Source organism: Onychostoma macrolepis, chromosome 02, assembly GCF_012432095.1.
Source record: "Onychostoma macrolepis isolate SWU-2019 chromosome 02, ASM1243209v1, whole genome shotgun sequence".
In the NCBI taxonomy this organism is placed as follows: Eukaryota; Metazoa; Chordata; class Actinopteri; order Cypriniformes; family Cyprinidae; genus Onychostoma; species Onychostoma macrolepis.
Genome location: NC_081156.1, coordinates 3574336 through 3593797, shown reverse-complemented (window position 1 = coordinate 3593797; position 19462 = coordinate 3574336). Strand labels below are relative to the sequence as shown.

The window sequence follows — 19462 nt, the reverse complement described above, 5'->3', positions numbered from 1 at the left end:
TAAAAAATCAAGTTTAGATCCAATTAGCAAAGTTCTAATTTCATCACATTTCAAAATAATATAATATTCAAATGCCCTCCAAAAATCCTCTGGGTATGTATGTATGTATGCATGTATTTTTATTATTTGTCTATATAAAGAAAAAAAAAAAATACATTCCTTACATTTCTGTATTTTACACCTCACCCTAAAGTCAATTCACTATTTTTTCTATGGTGTATGTGCTCATTTCTAAGTGGGTATCAATCCCAATAGCATTATAAGGCAAGATATACATTTACATGCCATTTAGTAATTTATCAGATGCTTTTTTCCAAAGCGACTTACAGATGAGGACAATAGAAGCAATCAAAACCAACAAAAGAGCAATAAAATGCAAGTGCTATGAACTTGCATTTAGCCTAACACAGTACACATAGCATGTTTTTTTTTTTTTAGATATAAAATAATGAGCAAGTTATAGGAAAATTAAATTTTAAAAGGCAGAAATGTTGTATTTATGTCATATAAAAAGGTGAAGCAGGTGCTGTGCGGTGGCTGTGACTGATAAGTTTATGCTAAAGTTTAAAGACATAAAATAAAAATACATTAAAATAATAAATATTTTGAGATAGAGAGGCAAAGAGTTTCAGAATTTCTGTTTAGTTTTTTAAAGTAGCCTACTTAAAGCTCTGAAACATTTTCACAAACTCACAAAGAAATATATGAAATGAGGGCTTACATTTTTTCCATTACCAGCAGTAACTTTTGTCAACTGCATAATATGGGTCATGTGATTTCAACATTTCCGAGAAGGGGCGACCCCCTACATGTATTTTAAAACAACATTTTTCTAGAAGACTGATATGATTTGATCTCATATGAGATGTGAGATGTACATCATTTAATGATATATCTCATAAGCACTTCTCATGCATATTTTTTTAATTCTCAAAAAAGCCAACGTCTGAAATATGAATAAAGTACATGCCACACAGATCCTAAAGGTTCTTAGATACGGTATTAATAAATATAACAATCCATATATTATAAATAGATAGATAGATAGAATGAAAATAATTATTATTATGGTGTCTACTGTAGTAATAACAGTATTTGGCCAGAAACAATCACAGTACGTTACGGAAAGAAGAACTTTTATCCTATTTCCGCGGTAGTTTGCCGACCGGAAGTGGGATCAGGATCGAAGCGGCTGCAGTCAGTTCTTTTCATCACTCTCGCGCGTACGGCCATCTTCCTTCAGCTCGAGAAGATAGTTCCTGCAGACATGGCCGACTACTCTAACGTGGCTCCACCGTCCTCAAACGCTGGTGGAGGGATGAACGATGCTTTTAAAGACGCCCTTCAGAGAGCCAGACAAGTGAGTACTTTGAAAGCGTCCGAAAGTATTTCGTATCTTCAAGCTTTCCATTTAAAATCAACACGAAACGTAACCAGCTAGTTAGTTAGCTAACGTGCTAACTTGAGGCCTTGATGCGTTGCAACAAAGAGGTTTCGGTTGTGTGCTTTTTTTCTTCAATTTTATTTCTCTTTTACGGTTTTATTTTAAAGCTTATGTGAAGCAGAATGTGTTTTGTAAATGATACGTATGTTTCGCTTAGGTTCCGATAAGCTAAAGAGCAAATTAGTAGTTTAAAATAGTTACGCATATTATTACACATTTCCGTGAAGTGTAATTTACGTATCCAATACATTTAAGTTACTTATCTGGAATTAGGTCCCTAGACGTAGGATGACATTAATAATATGATTTTGTTAGTGTTACTTTTTATCCATGTATATAAATAAGCCGCGTGCAACTTCCTGCGTTTTTGCTGCTAACAAGTCTAACCTAGTTTTGTTCAGGACAACAGTAGAGTCTCTGTGCAGGCCACACACTGTTACAGAGTTGTTGCAATCATACACGGTTATCTAAAAACTTTTATTTCTTAATTATAACTTTACATTTATTTTTCATTTGATTTAAAACTGTTTGTTTTGACCGTGCATTTCACTATATTATTTTAGATCGCTGCAAAAATAGGAGGTGATGGTATACCCCCCTCTCCATCATCCAATGAGTTTGGTTATGGAGGACAGAAGAGACCTCTTGAAGATGGAGGTAAGCTCATATGTTCCTTGCAGTGGCTTTGTTATTGTCCTTAATGGTCCACATACACAACATTATGTACTTGTTTAATCCTCTGGTATTAACTTGTGGTCCTGGCAAACAAGACTGACCAAAGGCAATAAGTCCAACTTTTTTTTTTTTTTGGTTAAAATGAGTGTGATGTATTTTAGTTATAAAATATTTCAGTCATGACTTTATATTTTCAGTGTATTTCATGGTATTAAACAATATTCACTGCTTCACAATACACACCAATTATTTATGAATCAAAATATTTTAGGTGAGTTTGTTTTTGTTAAGTGGGTTAAAAGTTTTAATTAGTCTGATATGTAGTACTTCTGTAATTAGCATTACTAGATGTTTTAGGTGCATTTTTTTGGGTATAAACTGTTTTGGTCGTCTTTTTTTTTTTTTTTTTTTCCTCTCTTTTCAGATCAACCTGAAACCAAGAAGGTTCCACCAAGTGATCGTAAGCATTGCTGTTGTCTTCTGGGAGGAACTAATTAGCTATTAAATGTTATGTATTTAACAATTTTTAAGATGTGTCTGTTGCTCATCTCATAAATTCATGCTTTCATTTGCACCAGCTTTTTCATCTGTAATGGGAGGCATGGGTGGCCCATCAAGGTAACTTTTTTTTTTTTTTAACAAAATATGTAATGCAACGCATAATTTGTATTTTTTTTTTTAAATGGTACATTTTTGCATTTCCTTTTTCTTCTAATGTTTTCACATCTCTGTGCAGGTCTATATCAGAGGAGTTCAAGGTTCCAGATGGCATGGTTGGCTTCAGTAAGTTGACTTATGAATTCAGAAAAACAAATATCAATTGCTACGTGCTTTGGAGGACTTGCATTTAAATCTCGTAAAAAAGTACAATGTTAATTCAACCCTTGTTTTCAGTTATTGGAAGGGGAGGAGAACAGATTTCAAGAATACAGCAGGACTCAGGTTGCAAAATACAGATTGCTCCCGGTGAGTCAAATTGCCGTGTCCTGACTGTGTGTATCTCAGTCTGATTGTTGTCAGCTTTTTGAAGAGAAAAATTACAATGCTTATTCTGCACTCTACCCAACAGACAGTGGCGGCATGCCTGAGAGGTCAGTGACATTAACAGGCTCACCTGATTCAATCCAGTGAGTATCTCCCAAATTTAGAACTTTCTCATAGCTGAATTGAGTTTTATTCAAAAATATACATTTCCATAATAGGGCTGCAAAGAGGTTGCTCACAGACATTGTAGAGAAAGGTAGACCTTCTCCAGCATTCCACCACAATGATGGACCGGGGATGTCTGTTCAGGAGGTCATGATCCCAGCCTCCAAAGCTGGTCTGGTCATCGGAAAGGGAGGAGAAACAATCAAACAGTTACAGGTGAGGTTAAACCAGAAGTGATCTGTTATTTGGTTTGAAATGTAATATTTCTTTCTCTTTTTTATATTTAACTTTTTTAACAGACGTTTACTTACTAATTTAATTGTTCAACACTTGTGTAATAGGAACGTGCGGGGGTCAAAATGGTCATGATTCAAGATGGACCCCAAAACACAGGGGCTGATAAACCACTCAGAATCTCTGGCGATCCTTTTAAAGTTCAGGTGAGTACATTTAAACCGTTGCATTGCTACATTGAAGTCATTCCAAGTTATGGACTGTACATCTAAATATTTTTTAAATTGCTTGGTCTGTACAGCAAGCCAAAGACATGGTGATGGATCTAATCAGAGATCAGGGTTTCCGGGAACAGAGAGGAGAGTATGGTTCTAGAGTAAGCAGTGGAGACAGTCTGGATGTAAGTACTGTTTAATGAGAATAATCTTTAGATTTTATTTTGTGACTTTACATTTAAATGTAATTTTGAAAGGCAGTTGACTTAAAGTTTTTTGCTGTTGCTTTAGGTCCCTGTGCCAAGGTTTGCAGTGGGAATTGTGATTGGCAGGAGTGGTGAAATGATCAAGAAGATTCAAAATGACACTGGTGTGAGGATTCAGTTCAAACCAGGTACGTAAGAATTTTTATATGCTCTTTAAAAAAAGCAAAATCTGAATAGTTTGCTGACCTTTGATGTGTAAAAAAAAAAAAAGGAAAAAAGGCCTTCTATAGGTCTTTAAAATGCGTTTTTTTTTTTTTTTTTCAACTTGTTACTTCACCATGAAAATAACCAAGGAAATTGGCAGGACATTAAAACACCAACCTTTGACACACATACTTGTTCTTTTGCTTCAGATGATGGCTCCACACCAGAGAGGATCGCTCAGATTATGGGGCCTCCAGACAGGGCACAGCACGCAGCAGATATCATATCTGACTTGCTGAGGAGTGTGCAGGCTGGAGGCCCCCCTGGTCACGGGGGCAGAGGGAGGGGCCGTGGACAGGGAAACTGGAACATGGGCCCTCCTGGAGGCCTGCAGGAATTCACTTTCACTGTGCCTACCATGAAGACCGGCCTCATTATTGGCAAAGGTTAGTTGTTGATTTGGTTTCACTTTAAAGGGATATGCAATTTTTATATGACATAATTGATAATGAATGAATATAGTGATAATTTATTTTTATTTTTTTCCCTCTAGGGGGTGAAACCATTAAGAGCATCAGCCAGCAGTCAGGAGCCAGGATAGAGTTGCAAAGAAACCCTCCACCTAATTCGGACCCTAATATAAAGATCTTCACAGTCCGTGGATCACCCCAACAGATTGATTACGCCAGACAGCTGGTTGAGGAGAAGATTGGAGTGAGTACCGTGACTTCCACTAGGCCTAACAAATTTTTGCTTATTTTTTAGGGTGAACATATAAAAATGATTGTCTTTCTGAAATGTTGCGTTGACACAATTTTGTCTGTTTATTTAAAAGTTCTTATTGCCTGGTTTATACTTTAAATTATTTTGGTTTGTCCTAGGGTCCAGTTAGCCCTATGGGTGGCCCTCATGGTCCACCTGGGCCCCACGGAGGTCCTTCTCATGGCCCTCCTGGTCCTACAGGACCACCTGCTCCCATGGGCCCATACAACCCTGGGCCCTATGGCCAGGGCCCTCCTGGACCACAGTAAGGACTTTCTCCTTCTCAGTTTTTAGCATGTGTCAGTGTTTTCACTTGGTCTTTAGGTGCCAATTCATCTTGAGATGTACATAGTGTATCTTATTTTTTGTCCTCAGTGGTCCTCCAGCACCATATCAGCCTCAAGGCTGGGGCAACGGATACACTCATTGGCAGCAAGGACAGCCAGATCCTAGTAAGTGCTTGTCCCTATGCCATGCTAACTAGGTTTAGTTCCGAATGATATTCAGATTCTCCACAATGCCCATCCACAATGCTAGTTAAAACTAATGCAGTTTCAGTTGTCTGTTGGAGGAAAAACAAAATGGGCTAAGCTGTTGTTGGTTCTGCAGATAAAGCAGCGGCTGATGCTAATGCGGCCGCATGGGCAGCCTATTATTCTCAGTACCAGCAGCAGCCCCAGGGCCCCATGACACCAACATCAGCAGCCCCTGGCACAGGCCAAACCAATGGACAAGGTACTTTTTTTTTTTTTTTTATTTTATTTTTTTTATTATATTTATAAACCTACACTCCCTTCACTCTAGATCTACTGTTGTCTTTTGTACAGTAGTACTTAGTAGCCTTTCAGTGTAGCCATCACTGCACAGTACAATGTTGCTTTTCTAATGGTATTTATACGTTGTTCTGGGATGGCCTTTTTCGACTAGCATTCATGGACAGGGAATTTTCTGAGACACTCGACCTGTTTGTGCAAAGTGCGCCACCTAGCCAGGTGGAGGGCTTTCTGCAGCCTTTAAAAGAATGGTTCTCAATTTCTCAAATTGTACCATTTTTAACAGGTGACCCGCAAGCTCCAGGTCAAAGTGGACAGGCAGATTACACCAAGGCCTGGGAGGAATATTACAAGAAATTGGGTATAAATATTTTGCCAAATGTAGCTTGAGGTTATTTTCTTTGAGAGATCAGGTTAAATAGCAGCAGGGCTTGAATAGCCAATCAGTCCTGTTTTTTCTTTTGGAGTCTAGCGAGGCAAATTAGTCACGTGAGTTTTGTCTTTGGTGCTTGTCCACAGAAATATTGGTTTCAAACCCTGCTGTTCAGAATGAGGAGCTGTAGTGTCTCAGAGTGAGGATTAAAGCCCCAAGTATACTTTTTGTACGCGTACGTTAGCGTATGCGTACAGTCGAATGCGTAGCCTTTCAAAGTATACTCCATTTGATGTTGTGCGCGAACACGGTTGGTCGACATGTCAATCCATGTTCAGTGTCTGCACTATTTTTCCCTGTAAGTTATGACCGATAACGTATTTCTGAACTCTTTTAAACCAAAGCTGAACTGTCTCATACCTTCTTACTCACAAGCGCTTGTCAATGTGAACGTCTCTTGTTGTTGCTGCAGTCTCTGTTATTTTGTTGTTGTGGTTTAGTTTTCTACTGTGAAACAACGGCCCAGGACAGTGTTGCCCCTAGGGATGCAACAGTATAGTTAGTCCATGGCTCAATATGTACCTCGGTTTTTAACCATGGTTTTCGGTTGGGTTCTGATAGCTTAGCATATCAAAGTGTACACTGGAAAAAGTTTGGATTATTATGTCTGCTTAACATTTCTTTTGGGAGAGGTATTATTTTCCAATTTTTACACAAAATGGAATGGATTGGCCATTATTGAGCGCTATAAACACATGTAATGGGCCCTTTCGCACCGCAGGAAACTTTTCATAGTACCCGAACTAATTGTGGAACTACCCACTTTTTGGCGTGTTCGCACCGCGGGAACTAGGAACTGTTTTAGTTCCCGGAACTCCGTTTGAGGAACTAAATTAGCTCCTAGGGTCTGTTTAGGGTCTAAAACAGTTCCATAGGAACTATCGTGACGTAAGTGTACGCTGATTGGCTAAACGCGTACGGAAACACCCTCACCCGCCATGATTTAAAACGCCGTGTAAACACATACTGTGTAAACACATACTGTGTAAACACATACTGTGTAAACATCGCATCAACTTATATTTCGCAAGAATGGAGAACAGCGATAGATGGACAGATGCTGAAGTGCAGGCACTTTTGAACATTTTGAACTTCTTTCCGATCTTTCAGTCGCTTGACGTATAAGTTACGTCGACATTCCATGTCCATTATTGCGAACCCCGCAAGACAACAAAAACACAGCTCCGATCACAGCGTCCTCCATCCTCCTGTTGTTAATGTTATTCTTCTTTGTTTTTGTTGTTGAACGCCGCGCACAAATGACGTCGCTGTCGACTGGCTTACGTCACTTCTTAGTACCCACTGTCGGTGCGAATGCAACCCTTTAAATGGTACTGGGAAATAGTTCGTGCAAAATAGTCCCAGTACTTTAGTACTGTACTTTTTTAGTTCTGGAACTAAAGCGGTGGGAAAGGGGCTAATGTGTGTTTCATTCATACTGGACGCCAGAGGGCTCCCTCGTGCAGAAAATCCACATATGCATCACAGAAGTAACACTAATGACGTTCCAGGAAATCCCTAATATGGATAAAGGCATCAGTATCGCTGTAACTACGTAAAGATATGAAGAGTTTATTTGCAAAAGCTGATAAACGCCACTTTAAAGGTGCCATAGAATACATGGATACAATATTTTAAATTGTTCTCTGATATCTACATAGATATCTACATACGTGGCTTAGGTAAGGGCAAAAATTCTTACCTAAAAATTCTTTACATGTCCCATTTACAACCCTAGGATTTCTCCCTAGAATGAAATGGTCTGTTATTACCTTATTTGGAAGGGTCATGAATAATAATGTTGAGCTCTGCTCTGATTTCACAGTGCGACTCATTAAAGTAGCTCACACAGCAGGAAGGAAACACGGGGAGGAAAATATGTTTCAATACTTTCTCGCGCAGTTATATCGTTGGGTAATTATACTGTAAATAAAATGCGGGCATCGGGGAGCCGCTATTAATATGCTGGGCATTGAAACGGCTTTCGAATGCACGATCACTTTTTAGTTTCACTTTCACTTTCGGAGATTCTCGATCGCACATACTCTGTTTATACTATGGAGCGGCAGTACTTGCCACACATTTTACAAGATCAGATGTTCAGGTCAGTGGAGCTCAGGATCTGTAAATCATTCGCCATCATCCTCAGTCATCTCTCCTTACTGTTTATGTGGTAAGTGAAATCTTATGTACTGTAATGTAACAGGCTACTGCTAGCAAGGAGCTAACGATGTCCCTTTAGTGGCTCGCGTTATTTTATTAGAACGCGTCATTTGCTTTCCGTGCCTTTCTGAATACAGACACCAACCCATCCCTGCACATCACATCCCCTGCACAGCCTGAAACATAACATTTATTTCCATGATCTGCCATTTTCGCTGTTGTCCTCGCTTGTTTCTTCACAATACCTGCAGAACTTCTGATGATTCGGCTGTGTAGGTTCGGCTGGCATAGAACATGGGCATGTATACCTCAAAAAAAAAAAAAAGATTGCCGTGCATTATTCTCCACATATAGCGCGATCTGAACCCTAAACACATTGTCAAAAAAGCCAGTATTGTCCAATTTCAAGGCATCGAGTTCACGTTTTACTGCAGAAGCCGACGAGTGCCCTTGTTTGTGAACAGAAGCCGATAAGTCCATTTTAGCGAATCGGCACATTGTATTCAGGTCAGGTGATAAGGCTACTTTCACTTTGAAAAGACGTGCTAGCTGAGAGGAGTTTCGTCAAAGCTGACTAAAAGTGATTGAGGATGGATAATTTCGACAAACTTGATGAACCTGTGATATCATCTTCAGGGCGTAAAGGAAAATAAAAGCTGAAACCTTTTTTTTTTTCATGAAACCTTGCAAAAGCAGCATGTTGCAATGGTGAGATGTTTGTCAGGCATCTACATTGTTAGGCATCTACATTGTCATCTGAGGAGATTACAAGGATTAAACGAGTGTTTTTTGTTTTTTTTTACTCTAAAACATGAAATGTGGAGTTATCTGCTTTTGCCAAAAAACGACTTTTGCTATAAAACACACTTTTAATATGTAAAAAAAAAAAAGCATACTTTCAGTGAACTTTAATCTTTTAAATTACCTTTATTTGCTTATTATTACTTAATCAAAATAACCTAACTGCAGTTTGATTGATATTACTTGGAATGTGCAATTTAAAAAAAAAAGTGATTTCTGAAAATAAATAAAAATGGAGTTAACGGTTTTTGCAAATAAACTCTTCATATAACGTTAAATGTTTTGAATGATGAAATATAAGGACAATAAACACTCGCCTGCAACAATATATGGTTTATCTGAGTTCTTTAAGCCATCTCCGGTATTTTCATAATGATTAAGTATATTTGTAAGCCATTTTTAATCAACATAGCCTTTATTACAGCATAGAATATATTGTGTGCCTCATTCTGTGAAAAGAATCCACATCAAATCACAAAAGGAAGTTATTTCAAACACTCGACTTATGTTGTGAAGTAAAAAGTTATGTTTTGTTGGACAAGTTTAGAAACACTTCTCAAGGGAAGAGGCTCTGCGTGTGTTGCTTTTTAAAAAAAATTCCTGCACATTATTAGCGGGGAAGCGTTCCCTCATCTCAGCATGTGAACTCACAGGCGCGCACACAGCCAATTCTGGGAAAATGAAACACGGAAATGATCTAAACGAAAAACCGCAATTCACAAGTGCGTATTGAACCGTGGATGTCATACTGAACAGTTCGATAGTATATTGAGAATTGTGACATCCCTAGTTGTCACCTTGTGGAATAACTGATTAGTGCAAAACAAATTCAATGTGCATGTGCAACCTGCCTGTACAAAGTTACAAAAATCGAGTGGTGCGCGTACAGTACGTGCGTACTATTCTGATGACGAAATTCGCCTTCACGCGCACTGTGCGCTGTCCCTCGTGTACACGTAAAAAGTGAAGTATACTTTGGGCTTAACACACCAAAAAACCATGAATAAGATTGTACTGCTCAGTTATGTATATGTATGTAATAGATAAATATGTACACTTTTTCGAATTTGTGCCTGTTTCAATGCCAGTTGTACTTGGAAATATTAGGTTTAAAATTTTTGAAATTTTAAAGGAACACTCCACTTTTTTTGGAAATAGGCTCATTCTCCAACTCCCCCAGAGTTAATAAGTTGAGTTTTACTGTTTTTGAATCCATTCAGCCGATCTCTGGACCTGGCGATAGCACTTTTAGCATAGCTTAGCATAGATCATTGAATCCGTTTAGACCACTAGCATCGCGTTCAAAAATGACCAAAGAGTTTCGATATTTGTCCCATTTAAAACTTGACTCTTCTGTAGTTATATCGTGTACCAAGACCGGCGGAAAATGAAAAGTTGCAATTTTCTAGGCTGATATGATTAATAACTATACTCTCATTCCGGCGTAATAATGGAACTTTGCCGCCGCACTACGGCAGCAGCAGGTGCAGTGATACGCAGCGCCTGAAAGCAGTCCCCAGCCAGGTACCCAGTTATAATATAGCTGGGGACCACTTTCAGGCGCCACGTAATATCACCGCGCCATGGTACGGCAGCAAAGTTCCTTGATTATTACGCGGAATGAGAGTATAGTTCCTAGCCAAATTGGCCTAGAAAATTGCAACTTTTCATTTTCCGCCGGTCTTAATACACGATATAACTACAGAAGAGTCAAGTTTTAAATGGGACAAATATCGAAACTCTTTGGTCATTTTGAACGCGATGCTAGTGGTCTAATCGATTCAATGATCTATGCTGTTATGCTAAAAGTGCTATCGCCAGACCCGGAGATCGCTAAATGGATTCCAAAACGGTAAAACTCAACTTATTAACTCTGGGGGAGTTGGAGAATGAGCCTATTTCCAAAAAAAGTGGAGTGTTCCTTTAATGCTAACTAAATCTTCAGTAACTCTTTTAATTGAACAATTATTCTGATGGTGTCTTTTTATTTTTTATTTTTTTTGAGTTTGGTGCTAGAATTAGGCTTGAATGTAGTGTAGATGCATGTTTTTACCAGAATTGTCAGTAAGTAATTCAGTAATGTTATCTTCAGTGTAATTGTACTAACGTTTAAGCTCATGATTAATGTCGGTTTAATCTCGTCTCTTCAGGTCAAGCACAGCCTCAGCAGGACTACACCAAGGCATGGGAAGAGTACTATAAGAAACAAGGTAAAATGTCATAGATGTAGTTGCTTTGATTTCTAATAGTTTTGGGCAGCTGCATCTCTTTCACAGTCCTCTGCAGTAGAGCTGCTGTTGTCTCGGCTGCCCTAGAGTAAAGTAGTGGGTTTCTGTCCCGCCACTCGGAGGTAGCGTGGCCGGGGTCGTTCCCCCTCTTACAAACATTGCCATGGAGTAATTTATCCTTAAATCAATCTTGTACAAACTACACTGTTTAACAACACTGCCAGATTATTTTTCTGCTTCACCTTCCATCTTTAATGCTTTGGGTTTTGTTTCGTTTCAGGTCAAGCTGCGCCTCAGGCGGCTGCAGCAGCGGCGTCTCAGCCAGGAGGTCAGCCAGATTACAGTGCAGCGTGGGCAGAATACTACCGCCAGCAGGCAGCGTACTACGGCCAAGGCGCCCCTCAGGCAATGGGAGCTGCACCCCAGGCTCAGCAGGTACACTCCCACTAAAACACTCTGCTCTTTGCCTTTTGCGCTCTTTACTTGGTAGATGTGCATGTGTAGTTTTGCCCCCCTCCCCACCCCCTTTTTTTTTTTTCTAACATTTACTTCCACAGGTTCAGCAGGTTTCCAGATGAGTCGTCGATACAACACATAACCAAACTCTTTCCTCCTCAAACAGGCTTTTTATCTTTTTTTTTTTTTTTGGGAGGTTGTTGGATAAATGTTTCTGCTCTTAACATGTTGTGTATTTCTTATGTATTTCTTCTGCACAGGGCCAGTAATGTGAAGTGGACATAAAGTAAATGCTACATTGTCAGAAAAAACCTTTGTTAAATGTTTGGATGCAGACGCCATGATGAAGATCTTTATTTCATTGGTTTGAGTGTTTAAGCTAGATCGCAGACCAGCTCCAAAGTCAAGTATATATATATTTTTTCCTTTTTGTTTTGCCACTCTTGTAAATGAACGGTTTGTTTTTAGTCGGGTAATTTTGGTCATTCCAGCTCCTGTATCTCCTGTATCTCATGTAGTTTTGAGACTAAACTATAGTCATTTCCATGTAAATCATCTCAGTTTTAATATGATATGCCTGTTGTGTTTTGCAATAAAACAATGAAACCTCCTGTGTTGGTAAGTGGGGTGCATAAGTGTGGGGAATGTTTTGTGAAAATTTCATTTTCTGTTTCGGGACAGGGTGGGGGTGGTATGCAAACCTACAGAACAAAAATGTTGCTCTTCTGTTTTTTTTTTTTTTTTTTTTTTTTTTTTTTTCCAACTGTCTATTACCCTTGATTTTTAGTTTGATTCCTGGTCTATTTTAAAGTCACAAATAAGAGATCATTGATCATTTGACATGGACAGCTCTGTTTTTATGCTGCATTCTTTTTTTTTACTGGTCATTGCTGTGGATGTAGGTGTAGGCAGGTTATCTAAGGCAAGGTGGCTTGGTGTTGGCAAGGTATGTGACTCATGCAATAACTCTTCAGTGCTGTAGTGTTGCTCATTCTTGTACTGCATTTCACCTGGTTTGTTGAGGTAGTGTGTACTGTTAATGAGAGACATTTCCTCCCTCACAGGCGAGATTAGGAAGGCGGTAAGCAAGTATGCGTCTTTACATAAACTGTTCCTTTTTATATTGTGACCGCAATCATGTTGCAAGTATTTTAGTTTGTTCTCCAAGTTTGCTGCTTTTTTACAGGGCAGGTCAAGTGTTCTGATCAACAGTTATGTTTTGCGAAATTACTTGTCCCCATCCTATATTTTACATGTCTAAAATCCACAAATTGTGTATATATTTCTATCAATATTGCTGGCATTTTAAAAAACATTTTGATACAATTAAAAAAGCTCGAATGCGAACATGGACTACTTTTTTGTCTGCCCATTGTCTGTTAGCATTCCTCCAATATAGGCCTATAGGTTTTTGGAGACTCTGGCCTCCTACACCAGTGAAATGAGCTCTCCACTGTAAGTACAAAATGTACATTTTGCGGCCCAATTTGTTTTTTGCTGTCAATGCATTGTCTTTGACTGAATGAAACTCAATGTATATAAATCTCTAAATGTTGCCCTTTTTTGGGTAAGTATGTCAGGGCTGTAATTTTGATTTGACATGTTCAAGATAATAATGACCTGACCCTTTTTCACATTGGACTGTTATTTTTTGCCATAACAGCATTGTGTGATATTTACAAATTGAGTCGTTGCCATGTTGACACTGCTTTAGTCATTTAGGACTTGTCTCTCAGACTTCTCATATGAAACTGTGAACTGTACCACTGTGTTCAAGTCAGTCCGTCTGTAGAAACAGCAACTTTTTCCATCTGCGAATGTGTGGTTTAACTTTGACTAGACATGTAAATTTGTCTCTTTGTGATTTGACAAGTGTTTTATACTGCATAGCCCATAAAGACCGTCAGCAAATGGCCTCTTTCAAATGTTAACTAGTATTAATGTCCTATTTCTAAATCTGTGCCTGGCCTGTTTGTGATTTAAGGTCATTGAGGCTGTCGATTTGATGCAAGTTTATTTTTTTTTATTTTGACTGTTCATTAGTGAGCAGTGCAATGTCTAATCTTGCAGTGTCATCCCTGACCTTGCACCTTAGGTTCTGCAGCAATAACACAGGTAAGAGTATCCTAAGAAATCAAAACGATTGAACCTGTGATCTAGTGTATTGCTTTTCACCTTTGAAACTGAGGTCAATTTGTGCCGCTGTTTTAATGAAGGATGTCTCTCGTAGTAGATAGACTGACGTACGTCACGTCACAAATGTCAGAATTAAGATCTCTTGGAAGTATGCTTTTTTTTGTTGTGTCCATATAAATTGCATGGCCTTGACCTGTAGTTCACAAATGTTTTTCCTCTGTTGAAATCTAACTAGAATTGTTTTTATTTTTTTCTAATTGAAACCAATGTGATTTTGATTTGACTTGCTCATTTGTTAGCTTCCTGGTAAGTCTGTTTAGTGTGGTTCTGTTCTACTCTTACACAATGCATGCAGATGCGAAATGATCCAGAGTTAGCCCTATGAATGCACTCACTGATAACTGACGTACTCTGTATGTATGCTCATGTTTCATTGGTTTGCAAGCTTTCTTGTTGCCCCTCTGTAGTGCTAATGTTTATCCCACATTGCTGCCTTCATTCTCACTCACAGTGTTGAAGATGCTGCAGGCGTAGTTCGTAGAATCAGGTCCTGAGCTAGTTTGTCCGTAAGGAGGAATCCTTTGAGTCTGTCCCTCCGCTGAACGTAGACTGTTCAAGGGCTCCAATTATAAGGTAAAAATATCACGAGGAATCTGTCATTGCAAAGTCAATGTTACTGTTAGGGTGATGCCAGTTAGTTTTGATTATAGAAATGTAGCCATATGTCTCTGTATTATTGGTTGACTAATGGTTCTATGAAATGTTTTGAGTACATTCTTTGCCTTTTGTTGATAAGTGTAGGGATTTTATGTGCATCAATGCTGTACAGGTGGACCATGACCAGGAACTTTTTCTTTTTTTTCTTAGTAGACATTTGCCAGGCTGGTTTTGTTTGTTAGTTAAACAGTTTCTTTAAACCTAGTCTTTATCCATTGCTGCATATCGTTTTGTATGCATGCAAGATGTTTCCTTTTGAGCAAATTGTTCACAACAGAATTCGTGGGGGTCTAAAAACGAAGAGAAAATCGGAGGCTATCTGAGAAATTTGGAGCATGCCTTTGAGGTAAAACTATCATGAACTGTTAAAGTTGTTGAATGTACTTTTGATTTTTGCTGAGAATTGTTGGTCTGAAATGTTAAAGATTGTTGCCATTGTCATCAATAAAATTGTAATCACTAGAATTGGCTTTGAGCTTTTTATTTAGTGATTTGAGTGTTCAACTAATTGCTTATACAGGTGCTGGTCATATAATTAGAATATCATCAAAAAGTTGATTTATTTCACTAATTCCATTCAAAAAGTGAAACTTGTATATTATATTAAATCATTACACACAGATTGATGTATTTCAAATGTTTATTTCTTTTAATTTTGATGATTAGAGCTTACAGCTCATGAAAGTCAAAAATCAGTATCTCAAAATATTAGAATATTACTTAAGACCAATACAAAGAAAGGATTTTTAGAAATCTTGGCCAACTGAAAAGTATGAAAATGAAAAGTATGAGCATGTACAGCACTCAATACTTAGTTGGGGCTCCTTTTGCTTGAATTACTGCAGCAATGTGGCGTGGCATGGAGTCGATCAGTCTGTGGCACTGCTCAGGTGTTATGAGAGCCCAGGTTGCTCTGATAGTGACCTTCAGCTCATCTGCATTGTTGGGTCTGGTGTGTCTCATCTTCCTCTTGATTCTCTATGGGGTTCAGGTCAGGCGAGTTTGCTGGCCAATCAAGCACAGTAACACTATGGTCATTGAACCAGCTTTTGGTACCTTTGGCAGTGTGGGCAGGTGCCAAGTCCTGCTGGAAAATGAAATCAGCATCTCCATAAAGCTTGTCAACAGAAGGAAGCATGAAGTGCTCTAAAATTTCCTGGTAGATGGCTGCGTTGACTGTGGACTTCAGAAAACACAGTGGACCAACACCAGCAGATGACATGGCAGCCCAAATCATCACTGACTGTGGAAACTTCACACTGGACTATAAAGCAACATGGATTCTGTGCCTCTCCACTCTTCCTTCAGACTCTGGGACCTTGATTTCCAAATGAAATGTAAAATTTACTTTCATCTGAAAAGGGGACTTTGGACCACTGAGCAACAGTCCAGTTCTTTTTCTCCACAGCCCAGTTAAGATGCTTCTGACATTGTCTCTGGTTCAGAAGTGGCTTGGTAGCCCTTTTCCTGAAGACGTCTGAGCGTGGTGACTCTTGATGCACTGACTCCAGCTTCAGTCCACTCCTTGTGAAGCTCTCCCAAGTGTTTGAATCAGCTTTGCTTGACTGTATTCTCAAGCTTGCGGTCATCCCTGTTGCTTGTGCACCTTTTCCTACCCAAATTCTTCCTTCCAGTCAACTTTGCATTTAATATGCTTTGATACAGCACTCTGTAAACAGCCACACCTTTCAGTAATGACCTTCTGTGACTTACCCTCTTTGTGGAGGGTGTCAGTGTTCGTCTTCTGGATCATTGCCAAGTCAGCAGTCTTCCCCATTATTGTGGTTTCAAAGAACAAGAGATACCCAGAATTTATACTGTAGGGATGGTAATTTATTCAAACTCAAATGTAAATATTCTAATATTTTGAGGTACTGATTTTTGACTTTCATGAGCTGTAAGCTCTAATCATCAAAATTAAAAGAAATAAACATTTGAAATATATCAGTCTGTGTGTAATGAATGAATATAATATACAAGTTTCACTTTTTGAATGGAATTAGTGAAATCAACTTTTTGATGATATTCTAATTATATGACCAGCACCTGTATACTGGCTTAATATAATACAAGAAAATACAGCTTCAACTCCACATATTACAGAATACATCAAATATTTGAGCTTCAAGTCACAATGCGTAATAGATCATGTAATGACTTAAATTCTTAGCCAGCTGTTCCACGTGATTCTCATGGCATCATTAAGAGTAGGGAAGTCTAAACTGAATTCATGGCCAGTGTTGAACATTAATTCCCATAAAAAGTTTGGACACTCTTAAGTGACCTACATAAAGACATCACTTGATCTCTTTTGAATAACATCATCCTTTTTTCAGAACTATGAAAATACAACAGTGCGAAAGCTTTCAAGTCTCAAAACATCAAGGACCCAAAAACTCGAATCATTTGTTGTGCAAATAATTCATTGAAAGTAAAAAATTAAAAGCTACTGGAACACCACATGAAAAGCATATAAAATACATCTCTGTCCCTTCTCACCCGCTTCATTTTAATCACTACACATACTTTATACTGCATTAACATGGCACTAATAAAGACTTGGAAGACAAGAGTCATGATGTGCAGTCAACTTAGCAGCTGTAGGCAACGAGTTAAACATCCATGAAAATGTAGAGGATGAGACAGACAGATGTAGCTCACTGAACCTGTGCTTCCAGCAAAGCACTGGGTAGCAGGTGCAAAGGTGTGCCACTACAGCCTTTTAGGTGACTGATCATTTCGATGCCCAGATAGGCAAGAAGCAGTTCAGAACGTCTGTGAAGCAGGTGCAAGATGTCCTCAGCCAGCGTGTCCAGACTAGAGTAACGCACTTTATCCAGATCAAAAATGTCCTTCATGAAGAACAGCACCTGTTCCTGTGGACAAAAGAAACAATTTTGTTCCTGAATGTCTGACTACATTCAACAAAGCTTATATTGAAGGCATTTGGTGAAGATTATACCTTGGGAGCAATGTTCCCTCTAATTTTTTTTTCTTGCTGAGCAAAACTTCTCTCTATTGGGTGGACATTTTGGCCACCTGAGCAAAAACATTCTTTATACCCTGTACAGCGCGTGCAACTTTTAATTTTAATGTGCTATTTATATTTGATTTGACCCTTGATATAACTGAGAACTTTTTTTTTTTTTTTTTTTACAGTATAATACACTGCTGTTCAGTAAAGTTTTTTTTTGTGTTGTTTTTAAAGAAGTTTCTTATGCTCAAGGATGTATCTATTTGATTAAAAATACAGAATATTATTTCACAAAATATTGCAATTTTTAATATACTTTAAAATGTAATTGATTTCTGTGATCAAAGCTGATCTTTCAGCATCATTACTCCTGTCTTCAGTGTCACATGATCCTTTAGAAACCATTCTATTATGCTGATTTGTAATGTTGTAATGTCAGTGTTGAAAACAGTTGTACTGCTTAATATTTTTGGGACCCGTGATATTTTTAATAAAAAGTTAAAAAGAACAATGTTTATTCAAATTAGAAATTCTGTTACAATATACACCTACTATTCAAAAGTTTGGGGTCAGTAAATGTTTCTTTATTTTTTAAAGAAATGTAATACTTTTATTCAGCAAGGATGTGTTACATGGATAAAATTGATAGTAAAGAAAAGATTTCTATTTTGACTAAATGCTGTTCTTTTTAACTTTTTATTAATCAAAGAAAAAGTATCACAGGTTCCATAAAAAATAAAATAAAAAAAAATTATAAATATATATATTAAGCAGCACAATAGTTTCACTGTTGTAAATCAGCATATTAGAATGATTTCTGAAGGATCATGTGACACTGAAGACTAGCGTAATGATGCTGAAAACTCAGCTTTGCTTTACAGGAATAAATAGCCTATTTTAAAGTATAGGTATTAAAACAGGAAACCAATATTGGAAATTGCAATATTTCACTATAACTTTTTTTTTTTTTGCCCATCATCCGCTATTTCCAGCACTTAATCAAGCCACTCTTCTTTAATACATGAGGACATTTTATTTCACATGTCATTGCGTTGCTATCGTGTTGCGCTATTTCCTCCACAACGACTCGTTTGGCTCACATCATTTTTCTATGAAACCTGTAAACCTCATTCACCGGTTCTAACTTTATAGCGACACCAGCTCTATAGCGGTTTGCCCGAGCATTGCAATTCTTTCGCTTTTACTAGAATTCAATCAAATGGCTTTCCCAAATCACTTTTGCGTGTGGGCGGCACATTATTTCTTCTGTGTGGCCGCGTGCACACGCAGCCTAGAGGGAACATTGCTTGGGAGTCTAACATACCCAACAGACCCCTGATCATCAGTATTAAGTCTGGGCCTTGCAAACACTGTATCTTATTTTAGCCTGCTCAGGGTTTCTCAAATCCAGCCATGGAGGGCCACAACCCTGCAGAATTGAATCTCTACTCAAAGACGCCCGAGCAAGCTAATCAAGGTCTAGAAAATTACAGGCAGGTAAGTTTGGCCTAAACTCTGCAAGACAGTGGACCTCCAGGGCCAGATTAGAAGAACTGTACCCTGTTTGAACAAAGAGCTAGCAGAAACTTTTATCTAGGGGTGTCCAATCCTACCCCTGGAGAGCAAAGCTTTTCTCACTTTGGAATGAAAATAATCATGGGAACCATATTGAATGGTCATTTCAAACCAAGTGCTCAAAACTGGCCACTTCAATGGACCCTTAAAGGATGAACCGATGAACACTCCCATGATTCTTTGAGGGGGTAAACCCTTTGAAAGGATTAGGGCATAGGGATGAACCCTTTAAAATGGTATGCAGGAGTAAGACGCTTTTCAGGGTTACTAGCAACTTCTAGTCAGGTAGGTTGGAGCAGGAGTTTTGCAGGAAGGTG

General features: G+C 38.4%; 2 protein-coding genes across 10 annotated transcripts in view; one reads left to right on the top strand and one right to left on the bottom strand.

Annotated features, from left to right (window-relative positions):
• Window positions 1-1168: 1168 nt before the first annotated feature.
• On the top strand, window positions 1169-12356 carry fubp1 (far upstream element (FUSE) binding protein 1). 5 transcript variants are annotated; one of them, XM_058798829.1, is made up of 20 exons: window positions 1171-1360; window positions 2008-2101; window positions 2544-2579; window positions 2698-2737; window positions 2856-2902; window positions 3014-3085; window positions 3189-3246; window positions 3322-3484; window positions 3610-3708; window positions 3804-3902; window positions 4009-4111; window positions 4337-4573; window positions 4681-4841; window positions 5009-5154; window positions 5265-5341; window positions 5499-5624; window positions 5949-6023; window positions 11210-11269; window positions 11568-11722; window positions 12004-12356. In XM_058798829.1, the coding sequence occupies exons 1-20, from the start codon at window positions 1268-1270 to the stop codon at window positions 12010-12012; spliced, it is 1950 nt and encodes a 649-aa protein (XP_058654812.1). In that variant the 5' UTR covers window positions 1171-1267; the 3' UTR covers window positions 12013-12356. The 5 variants fall into 5 exon arrangements, with proteins under 5 accessions (XP_058654818.1, XP_058654804.1, XP_058654833.1 ...); XM_058798835.1 differs by having other exon boundaries at window positions 1169-1360; window positions 3189-3210; window positions 11568-12356; XM_058798821.1 differs by having other exon boundaries at window positions 1170-1360; window positions 11568-12356.
• A 110-nt stretch (window positions 12357-12466) lies between these two features.
• The window catches only part of miga1 (mitoguardin 1), a 28502-nt gene continuing 21506 nt past the window's right edge, over window positions 12467-19462 (bottom strand). For all 5 annotated transcript variants that reach the window (XM_058798865.1, XM_058798890.1, XM_058798881.1 and 2 more), the window contains exon 16: window positions 12467-17472. In XM_058798865.1, the coding sequence (XP_058654848.1) occupies window positions 17254-17472 (219 nt within the window). In that variant the 3' untranslated portion in view covers window positions 12467-17253. The remainder of the gene's footprint in view (window positions 17473-19462) is intronic.